Source organism: Papio anubis, chromosome 6 (genome assembly GCF_008728515.1).
Source record: "Papio anubis isolate 15944 chromosome 6, Panubis1.0, whole genome shotgun sequence".
Taxonomy (NCBI): domain Eukaryota; kingdom Metazoa; phylum Chordata; class Mammalia; order Primates; family Cercopithecidae; genus Papio; species Papio anubis.
The window spans coordinates 53,921,571-53,933,571 of record NC_044981.1 but is presented as its reverse complement, the minus strand read 5'-3'; the positions used below and the strand labels follow the sequence as shown (position 1 = coordinate 53,933,571).

General features: G+C 33.8%; 1 protein-coding gene across 1 annotated transcript in view; it reads right to left on the bottom strand.

Annotated features, from left to right (window-relative positions):
- The window catches only part of GFRAL (GDNF family receptor alpha like), an 81,669-nt gene that overhangs the window by 28,973 nt on the left and 40,695 nt on the right, over positions 1-12,001 (bottom strand). Inside the window, exon 7 of the mRNA XM_021937485.2 lies at positions 8,588-8,838. Within this exon, the coding sequence (XP_021793177.2) occupies positions 8,588-8,838 (251 nt within the window). The remainder of the gene's footprint in view (positions 1-8,587; positions 8,839-12,001) is intronic.

Below are 12,001 nucleotides of genomic sequence, written 5' to 3'. Positions count from 1 at the left end.
AAAAAAGTCGAAGAAACAAAAGGAAAGTATCTCCAGTCATAACAGGCCTAGTATTTCTAAGTTAAATAAATTGATTGAATGGTGGAGCAAATCTCAGATTAAGGGTATTACCTTATTACACAGTCTATTGTTTAGATTAGCTTAAATTATTAAATGAGAGAGAGAGAGGTACAGAGGTGGGGAAGGAAAGAAATAAGGCGGACTTGGGAACTAAGTCAAGAAAAAATTTGTATTGTGAATACTGGCACATGTAACTGATAGAAAGCAAGTACATGAGAAACCTAACACATTTTTAAGAGATTATATTGCCAAAGGAGCACTGCTTGCAAAAGTCTGTGACTGTTAAACTTTAAAACAATTTTTAATCCTTCAAACTGTATGAACAGGATTTGGCTATGAGCATTCCATGTTCCCAGAGGAGGGTGTACTCTGCCAAACCTATTTCAGATATGGCTGTGGAAAAGTATGGTCAAGGAAGAACCTTTCAGAGGATAAAATAGGAGCCACAGAGGATGGTTCTTCACAAGATATCTGATTCAGGTTCTCCTTACAGAAATCCACACTGCCAGAGAGGCTGCACAATGCCTATGGTAAAGGATCTCATTGTGTGCTACTGTTCTCCCATTTTTCCTGATTTTGAATAGAAGTTTTTTTTGTTTGTTTGTTTGCTTTTTTGTTTTTTTTTTTTTTTTTTTTGAGGTTTTGCTGTCCCTGATACTATATGTAGGTATATAGTGGGGTTTAGACGTGTTAAGTGTTTGGTGTCTGTGTCGGGAAGATGGCAGTGGATTGTCTGTCTATTACAAGGTGCCACAACATTTGGCTTGCACATCTTTTAACATTCAGGGCTTTGAGTTGGTGGATCATGCTGAATAAAAATCTGAAGAACATTAAGATGTCTCCACTGGAGAAGGAATAAGCATATTCTCTGTGTGAAGAGAAAAATGCAATGGAAAGTTTGGAAGAGGAAGGGTAAACTCTGGCAGAGACTTACTTGTTGATAAACAATTACAATTGCCTTTCCTCCCAGCACAAAGCTAGACTATAGTTCCCTGTCTCCCTGGAGATAGGTGTGGCCATGTGACTGAGTTGGGGCCAGTGGACCATGAGTGTGTGTGATATGCACTGTTGCCACCATCAAACCATAAAATGCTCCTTTATGACTGTGAGGCAAACTACATTTTGTATTTTCGTATTTTCCTATCCTCTGCTGAGTAGAGAAGACTTAGAGGTCCTATGCTGAGGTACAGCTGCATGTAGGAAAGAGGCTAGTCCTCTGAATGACCATTGTTAACGCTGATTAGACTTATGCTCCCAAGGAATAAACTTCCACTCTGTAAAGCCACCGAGCTTCTGGAGCTTATTTGTTATATCACAATCTCAAAATTCCAAAGAATATATCAAGTAGGTGAATAGACAATTGGGTTGAAATCTTAGAAAAGAGGTCTTCCTTAAAGATTGTAAGTCAATGTAAGAAGTGATGATGCTATGGCCATGGAGGGGATCTCCTTGGGGAAGATTATAGCATTACTTTAGTAGAGAATCTACAGCTGAGTGTTGAAACACAAATATTAATTAGCCAAGTAGATAAGCCTACAAAGTAGAAATAAGAGGAGCATTCAGGGTGATCAGAGGAATAGGAGCCAAGGTGTGAGAGGAGTATATTAAGAAAAAAACGTGTATCAATTGTTCTTGAAGGTAGCTTAAAATCCAAGTAAGACAAGGACCTCCAAGCCCTCTGAAATGGATATGGTTGATAACCTATGGGAAAGCTGCTTTTGTGAGTGGATCTATACCCAGAAGCTAGACTGGAAAGGGTAGATCAACTTGTAAGAGAAGAAGAAATTGAAACAATGAACCCAGGCAACTTTTCCAGAAAATTTTTCTGTGAAAGGGGAAAAGATAGGATGCTAATGAATAACTTGGGTTTATTTTTGTCTGGTTTTTTTTCTTTTTTCCTTTTTGTACAAATAAAGATTCTTGAATGTGTTTAGAAATGAATACTTTTGTTCTATTTCTGATAGTCTAACAATGTTAGAACCATGACCAATCACTCTACCACAAGACAATAACTAAAAAGTACTCAAAAAATTTCAGATGAGATCCTTAAATGTAGACTAGAATTTAATAAAATTCAACATTCATTTGTTGTTTAAAAGTGATTTGCATTCTGTGAATAGCAGAGAACTTCTTTATTCCAATCTGCAGTATCTACAAAAAACTTGTGACAAATGTCAGACTTAATGGTAAATGATGAGATAATTCTCTTCAAGATCAGGAACAAGGCAACGGTGCTCACTATCACCATTTATATTTCACATTTTTTCTGTAGGTCCCAGATGTTATAGGGAGGGGGGGGAGGATTTAAAAAAGCCTGAATATTGAACAAAGGAAACAAAACTGTGATTAATGAAGGGTATATGGTTATTTACACAGGAAGAACAAAATAATTCTGTAAATTGTCAAAATCTATGAGTGTTTAACAATTTTGCTACTTATGAATTTATGTATAGAAATCAAATGAATTTCTATAGTTCAACTACAAAGAGTTTGACAGTGTAACCCTGAGAAAATATGACTTTCAATAGCAATTGTAATATTTGGTCATACCTACAAATAATTATAAATAGCCAAAGGTATGTAAAAAATATATTTAGAATTATTTTTCATTGTGAAAGTAACAAGAATTTATTATAAGACAGAAAAGAAAAATATGTATTTCTGTGGACTGGAAGGCTCAATATTACTTTTTAGAAAATAAATGTCTGGCAGCAGTTGCAGGATGGTGCAGTGAAGGGGTGTTGGGCAGGGCCCAGCATCAGAGGATGGGGAGCAGGCAGCTGAGAACTTACTTGCCCCTGCGAAGATGCGAAATGGCAGGACACAGAAACACATATGTGCTGAGGCTCCAAGCCACCTTTCGTGTATTTTATCGCTTCACTGAATTTCAAAAACAAAAACAAAAGAAAATCATTAAAAATTTCAACGATGATTGCAGAGCATTAAACCCCAGGTCTGGGATTCTTCTAAGCACAGGGCCTATGTAACTACACTGGCCACATGTCCATGAAGCTGATCCTACTGTCAAGTCCTGCCATTATATAATGTAATTTTATTGGTTTATTGGACATGAGAATTTTTAATCTCTCAACGATTCTCATGTTTAGCAAAGATTGAGAACTGCTCCCTAGAGAATACCTTGCATGTGTGTACCAAGAGAAATGTACTAAGATGCTCAGGCCACACTATCTACAATTTTTAAAAATGGAAAAAAGGCTAACACATGCCAGCTATAGAATGAATAGATGTATTTGCAATAGAATATTATATGGCAGTGCAAAATAAGTCACTAGTTCTACATCATAACATGGCTTCATTTCAGGATACTAAAGGGGCAAAAAAAATGTCATTCCATTTACATAATGCTGAAAACATGAAAAACTAAACAACATATTGATTGGAGTTTTTTTAATGTGGCAAAATTATAAAGGGACACAAGGAATTAATAAACACCAATTTCTGTATTGGGGAAGAAAAGAATGTGATGTTGACGGGCACTTAAAAGAACTTCAAAACTCATGACAATGTTATTTTTCTTTAACTAAATGATAAATACAATTATTCTTCATAATTATATTTATATTATAAATTTTGTTTTGAACTATTAATCATGTAGTGAAAGTTATCCTTTAAAAAAGCAATGGAGATTATCTAGTTGAGGAAGAATGGTTGAATATTCGAAACATGATTTAAAAACTTTGCCCTTTACATAACTCAGATAACACATAGTAGGGTCCAGTTCCAAGCCCAAGACTATGGCCTGCCAGGTCATCACTTTGTCACCAGGATCATTAGGACGTATGCAGATCAATGAGTCTTCACATATCCACACAAACAGCTGACACAGGCAACAAAAGTGTCATTTACTGATACTAAAGATGCAGGATATTTTAAGCACAGTATAGGAGTAGGTAAGAAGAAATAGAATATTTCCAACAAGTCACTGAAAAGATGTTCCATATTATTTATAATAAAAATACAATTTAAAAATAATGAAATTTTTCTCATTAAAAATGTAATTGGAACATACTGTTTTTTTTTTCCATTCCTACCAAATTTAAAAATGCACAAATGCATAAATGGTCTAGTAATTCCACCATTTGAAACCTATTCTCTTGAAATGCCAGTGTATATGTGCAATAACATTTATTGTAGCAAAGTCTGTAAAAATAATTGCATTCAAACAAAATATCCACATTAATAGGAGATTAGTTAACAATTATGATGTAGCTATACCATAAAATATGATGTAATCTTTAAAAAGAATTAAGCTACCGTATATATAAATACTTGGAAATGGGTTTACTATATATTTTTTAAGTTTAAAAAGCAAGCTGTAAAGCAATTAGTTTGATTGCCTTAAAAAATGACTTGTGTGTGTGTGTGTGTCAGAGTAATGTAAATATGTATATACAAGGTATTCAAAGTATGTATGTATTACAAGTAAAGAAAAAGTTCAGAAGAATATACACCAACCTTATTAACATTGGCTATCTCTTGAGAATGGGATTATTTCTGTATTCTTTAAATTTTTTTAAGCATGTATCACATTTGTATTGCTATGTTTTCCATCCTTTGTAGAGTTTACTAAACAGAGGTTTTCTGCTTTTTCTTAATCCTCTTTATCCTCCTCCTCCACCTTCCCTCTTTTCTCTCCTACTTCTTCTTTTCCTTCTTCTCCTTCTTCTCCTTCTTCTTCTTCCTCTTCTTCTTACCCTCCTCCCCGTTTCTCCTCCTCCTGTCCTCTTTTCTCTCCTCCTAACGTCTCCTTCTCCTTCTCTTCCTTCCTGTTTTCTCTTCCCCCTCCTCTCCTCCCCCCTCCGTTTCCTCTTCCTCCTCTGCTTTCTCCTTTTTCTTTTAATTTTTCAAATGAAGGAGCTGAGTCTTCAGGGGCAGGATCATACCTCGTTTACTGACTATACAACTGGTATTAAAAAAACAAAGTTCTGGGACATGCAAAAATAACATTTCTATCAGCTTAAGGTACACCCTCCCACTCCTTCGGTATAATGGACTCAAAACAATAATGGATCCTTTAATCCTTTCCGTGTCTATGGTCCTCTATCTCTTAACCAACTTTTCTCTCTTCCATGGCCCTCATTTCTCTGTTAGCTCTAAGGGCCACAAATTTGTTCTGTGCTACAGATTATCACAGACGATTAAGTTTGTTGTGAATCTAGAAGTCAGTAGGTAAGTGGAGGTTGGTGACAGAACACATGGTTTGTTCAGGATGCTCTTCTGCCTGAGTGTAGTCATGCACACAGGAATGGACAAGGGCTCTTCGGTGCATTTGCCAAGTTTAGTTCTCAGAACAGAACTATGAAGTTCAGACTAACAGAGCTTTGGAGAATATGGAACAGATACAAGTTTTTTGTTTGTTTGTTTTGTTATTTTTTTTTTTTCATTATCATTTCACAAACAGGAGAATATAGTGGGCTCCAAGTCAACCAGCCAGGGTCATGACTATACCATACCCAATGTAAAACCCTGGGCAAGCTATTTAATCTTATACATTTATTTTCAGATGTTATATTCCAAGAAAGTGTTTCTCAAACTTCAGCGAACAACATGTTAGTAAGTCTTAAAATCAATTTAGTGAGTAGTGATTAGCATTGGGGAACAATAGAATAAAGCAATAAAAATTTGTGAGAAACAGAGTATATTGCATAAAAAAGAGAGTACAAAACTAATATAAATATATATTACTTACTGTGGCCTAAGCTCAAATGAGTTTGAGAAACAATACATTTAATTAAGCAAATGTGACAGATTGAAAAGCCTCCCTTCACTGTCCTCTCAGTTCTATTCAGTTGACCCTTTCAGGTAAAGCAAGCAGAAGCTAAAGGGTTTTGGAAACATACTGTAATGATGGATCTTTTGAAAATGCATGAGAATGCTAGGCCGATGTGAGAAGCCAGGGCAATGATGAGAGACATACTTCCTTCAAAAAATGTCCTGGGGCTACTTCCATATATTTGATGCAATGGATAAAGATTTGTTAGAATTAGCAAGCCCTAAGGATTTGGTTTTTGGTTTTATTTGGAATTTTTGCTATTAATTCAAGTACAGTCATCACTCCATATCTGTGAGTTCTGCACCCACTGACTCAACCAACTATGGATCAAAATGTTTGGGAGAAAAAAACAATTTTAGAATAGCACAACAAAATGTATATGAATGTAAAAGATACATTATAACCATGATTTACATGGCATTTACCTGTAAATAATGCATTCGCTATTATAAGTAATCTAGACATTATTTAAAGCATATGGGAGGATATACATAGGTTATATGCAAATACTACCCCATTTTATATCAGGGACTTGAACATGAACAAATTTTGGTTTCCATTTGAGTCTTGGAACCAATTCCCTATGGATACCAAGGGACAACTCTACCAAGAACTGTGACCAAAGACCTTTGAGGTTCCTTTAATTTTCCAATCCTGTCATTTGAAATTCCTAGTCTTAGTAGGTAATATTTGGAACAAAATCTTCCACTTCTTAGGTAAGTAAAGAAAAGTGAAAACATTTTGAATTTTCATTTTTCTAAAGCATTCACATAGTACTTTAATGTTTATGGATTTTCAAATGTCCATCTTTAGTACCTCTGCAAATATTTTGCTCTGAAAAAGTTATAGTAAGCAAACACTATGAAAATCAAACACAATCGTTGTTATATTTGAGAAAAACAGGTTTAGAACTAGAATTAGGAAGTTTAGACCTATATTTTTAGAGAATTCATGCCAAAAAACTGAGTCATTATTAACCTGTAGAATCAACATTTTTCTTTATAAAATGCAATATTAGAAAGAACCTATAAATAACCGTTATTATATAACAGTATGTATTACTGTTAGTTTAATTTGGTTAATACCAGATTGGTTATTTGGTATTTTCCTGCTATAATCATATGAGACATTCATTATAAGTACTTTCAGTTTCAACAGAACTAATGTTAATAAGAGAGGAAAATCAGAAAATATGACCTATACAACACTGCAATTCTTCTCTGTATCATGATTTCAGTTGAAATATATCAGTAGTGCTAATTATAGAAATTGTGGATATATCACAGAAAACACTGTTGAAATCAAAACCATACACTCTGAGTTGTATGTCTATTACCTAATACACAACAAATCACAATTTTTATCATATTTGGCTAATGTGCATCTCCTAAGTATCTGTAAGGAAAAATAGAAATATAAACGTGTAAAATGTGTATCTGTATATAGACACAGATACACAAATATAGCTGTAGGTATAGATCTATATCTGTCAAACATTTTCAATAAATATAAAGATTTGGTTTGCTATGAAACAGTAAATATCCATTATTTCCTTCTAGAAACAGTACCTGCAGATATGGTAGTTACAACTAGGGACCTAGGGGTAGGGGCCTGGGGAAGTTTAGGGACATAGATGGTTGCATGGTCTAACCCTGAAGATGGATAATAGAGAGGTTTTGAATTAGTACATAATCACATCCATAGGTTCTTTCCTTAAGACTCAGAAATGGTCCCTCTTGACCATTTGCTCACTTTGAGATGCTGAACAAATTATTTAAATTACTAAATATCAATTTTCTTGTCCCTAAATTAAATAATAACTTTGGAAAATACGTTTTCCATCTCATCATTTTAGGTTGATTAGCTGACGTGTTAAGGACCAAGGAAAGAAAAACTAAATTGAAGAGTGAATATATTGTACCTAGATTGGGACAGCCAATTATAGTAGGTTGTTAGAGTAATGTCCCTGATTAATCTGACCTTGAATATTCACATCCTTATGTATTCCACTCCCACAATGACTCTGAGGTTGATCATTGTGATTTGCTTGGTTCAGTGAAATATTTACAAATGTGACAGGAGCAGATAAAGATAGCTGCACAATGGGGTTTAGCCATTAGGAATTATTTTGCTGCCATGTAAGAGTTTTTGGCTATACTACTGAAAATGTCATATGGAAAAGAACCACACCATCCCAGCAAATGGTGTCTGCTAATACCACCTTGGACCAAACAGCCTCAGCAGAGCCTGTTGGTACCAGATGACAATAGGCACATGAGTGATCCCCAAAAAGACCATCAGAAGAGCCATCCAGCTAAGCCAAGTCCAATGTGCAGAATTGTGAGCAAATAAATGGTTATTGTTTGAAGTTATTGTTTTGTTACTTAGTATAGATACTTGTGGTTTGTTGTGTAGCAATGGACACTTGATATATCCATTTATCTGACAGAATAAGTCTTCCATGCTTTTGATATTGAAATCAACAAATTAAGAGTGATCTATCACATACATTTTTAAAATGTACTATATTCAGGTAAGTGAGTAAAATAGTAAATATGCAGAAAATAATCAGAAAGCAAATTTTCGAATGCAATAGCAAACACAAAAATGTCTGTGCCATGCTGGATTACCACTTTGTACTGTACAGGCAAAAACAAAATAGATAGATAGATAGATAGATAGATAGATAGATAGATAGATAGATAGATAGATAATTTTAGTCGGGGAACTTACTGAAACATGATTTTCTATGAAGCATGTGCTGGAAAATCTTGCACAAAGATTCCTCACTTTGTGTAATGGTCCTACAGTTACATTGCACTTGAAGGACTGTCCCAAGGATATCTATGTAAGCAGCTTTGCAGTCATCACTTCCTGAACATGTGAGGTCCTGTTTGCTTAAGGCGCTAATGCAATTCTCATCTTCATGGCACTTTCTAGTCACACGCTGCCAGCATTTTGACTGAAATGTTCTATAGTGCCTCCTAGACAAAGAATGAGGAAAAATAATTAGTTTTGAATAATATTATTTCACATTAACATGTGATCCCCCATCACCTAATGAAAGATATGGAACACAATGCCTCCAAGATGCTAGTACATAGTTGAAAAGTAAATTTGTAATTTGAAAAATCACCATAGGGAGTGTGAAAGAAACTGTAATCTTGTGAATTACATCCCTTTATTGTGATGAAAGACAAAGGCTAAGTTGAGGATTCCCTGGATGGATTTCCCTTTATTACTAATTGTATTCCAATATATGATGATTTGAGGTATGAACTACTTCAGAGATTTCTTGGCAATGTTTTATTCTGAATATAGTTTTGTGGCTAGCCTTTGGCCACTGTGTCACACCAAGTGATTTCAAATAAGATACTTGACCTTTCAAGTCAGTTATCCCACAGGATGGGAAGTGCTTTATACTTTCTTAATGGATTAAGCAGACTAATTAGAATTTGCAATATGTTGTGAGGTATAAGATTTCTGACTATGTATTTGATTATTGGTATAATAAAATGGAATAAAAGTCTGGATAATGTACACTAATTTCATTTTTGAATTTTTTTACAATCAGAATATATTTTCATTAATGGATGTAAGAATGAAAATCTTTCAATTTAATCTTTGTCACCTAAAATTGCTTTTTACTCTTTCTTGAATAGGTTGCCATCAAACATGTATCAAAGCCCTATGAGTACATGACATTTTCATGAAGTTATTTGTCCACACGGATGCTGCTATGTTAAAAAACCAAAGCTCAATTGTTTTTAATAATTGAATATTTAAGTCATCTTAAAGGATAAGCTTTTAAATATAATATTGAAGATTAATTCATGTACATTAAATTTATAATAAGGGAAATACTGCAGATTTTCTGAACATATAATTATTAGGCCAGAAGAACAAACATTCCTTCAATGCAGTTAAGGGTTACATATAACATATATCCTAAATGTAAGTTTTGGAAGTATTGATTGTCGCTTAGATAGAGAATATATCTGTACCTATATGCTATTTGTTAATTTTAAATATGTGTTTTACTAAGTTTAAATTGCATGATTTATCTACTTACAGATAAGTAGATACATTTTCACTCAGAAAAAATGCCATGAAATTTTGCCAAAATGATGAACTAAATAATATTTAATTAAAAAAAATATACTACTTTGGTACACTGTATTCCGAAACCATTTGAAACATAAATGGACTAAAGTCTCCAATTAAAAGACATAGTATGGCTGAATGGATTAAATGGATGAAAAATAAAATGAGCCAATGATCTCTTACCTCTAAGAAGCATACAGCATCTATAAAGAAACACATAGAGTGAAAATAAAGGGATAAAAAAAGATATTCTATGCCAATGGAATCAATAAAAGAAGCAAGAGTAGCTATACTTTTGTTAGACAAAATAGAATTCAAGACAAAAACTATAAAAAGAGATAAAGAAGGTAATTATGTAATGATAACGATTCAATTCAGCAAGAGGATATAACAATTGTAAATATATATGCACCCAACACTGCAGTACCTAGACATGTAAAGCAAATACTATTAGAGCTAAAGACAGAGACTTCAACATCTCACTTCCAGCATTGGACAGATCATTCAAACAGAAAATCAACAAAGAAACATCAGACTTAATCTGCACTACAGATAAAATAGACCTAATAGATATTTACAGGACATTTCATAAAATAGCTGAAGAATACACATTATTCTCCTCAGCACGCAGATCGTTCTCAGTGATAACCCATATATTAGCTAACAAAGCAAGTCTTAAAATTTTCAAAAAATTGATATCATATCAAGTATTTTCTCTGATGACAATGGAATAAAACTAGAAATCAATAACAAGCGGAACTTTGAAAACTATACAAATACAGGGAAATTAAACAATATGCTCCTGATTGACCAGTGTGCAAATAAAGAAATTAAGAACAAAATTTAGAAGTTTATTAAAACAATGAAAATGGAAGCACAACATATCAAAACCTATGGGATACGACAAAAGTAGTATTAAGAGGAAAGTTTATAGCAATAAGCACCTACATCAAAAAAGTAGAAAAAGTTCAAATAAACAAATTAGCAATGCATCTTAAAGAACTAGAAAGTCAAGAGCAAACTGAACCCAAAATTAATAGTAGAAAATAAATATGAATAAATATCAGAGCAGAAATAAATGCAAGTGAAACAAAAAAAATTCAAAAGATTAACAAAATGAAACGTTGGTCTTTTGGAAAGATAAAATCTCAAACCATCAGCCAGACTAATAAAAAGAGACAGAAAACCCAAATAAAAGAAATCAGTGATTAAAAGGGAAACATTACAACTGATGCCACAGAAATTCAAAGGATCATTAGAGACTACTATGAGCAAATATATGCCAATACATCAGAAAATCTAAAATGGATACATGAATAAATTTGTAGACACATACAACGTAGCAAGCTTGAACCACGAAGAAATCCAAATCCTGAACAGACCAATAACAAGTAATGAGATCGAAGCTATAATAGAAAGTCTCCCAGCAAGGGAAAACCTAGGACCTGATGCTGAATTTCACCAAACACTTAGAGAAGAACTAATACCAATTACACTCAAAATATTTCCAACAATAGAGGAGGGAATACTTCCAAACTCATTCTATCAGGCCAGTATCACCCTAATACCAAAACCAGATGAGACATATCAAGGAAAGTAAACTATAGGTCAATTTTCCTGAAGAACATTAATGCAAAAATCCTCAACAAAATCCTAGCAAACCAAATTCAACAACACATTAAGATTTTTCATCATGACCACGTGAGATTTTTCCTAGTGATGCAAGGATGGTTCAATACATGCAAATCAATCAGTTTGATACATCATATCAACAAAATGGAGGACATAAAAGATATGATCCTTTCAATTGATGCTGAAAAAGCATTTGATAATGTTCTACATTCCTTCATGATAAAAGCCTCAAAACCTGGGTATAGAAAGAATATACCTCCACAGAATAAATGCCATATATGACACATCAGACCAATAGTTAGTATCACATGGAATGGGGAAGAACTGCAAGCTTTTCCTCCAAGATCTGTAATGAGACAAGGATGCCTACTTTCATCACTGCTATTCAACATAGTACTGGAAGTCCTAGCT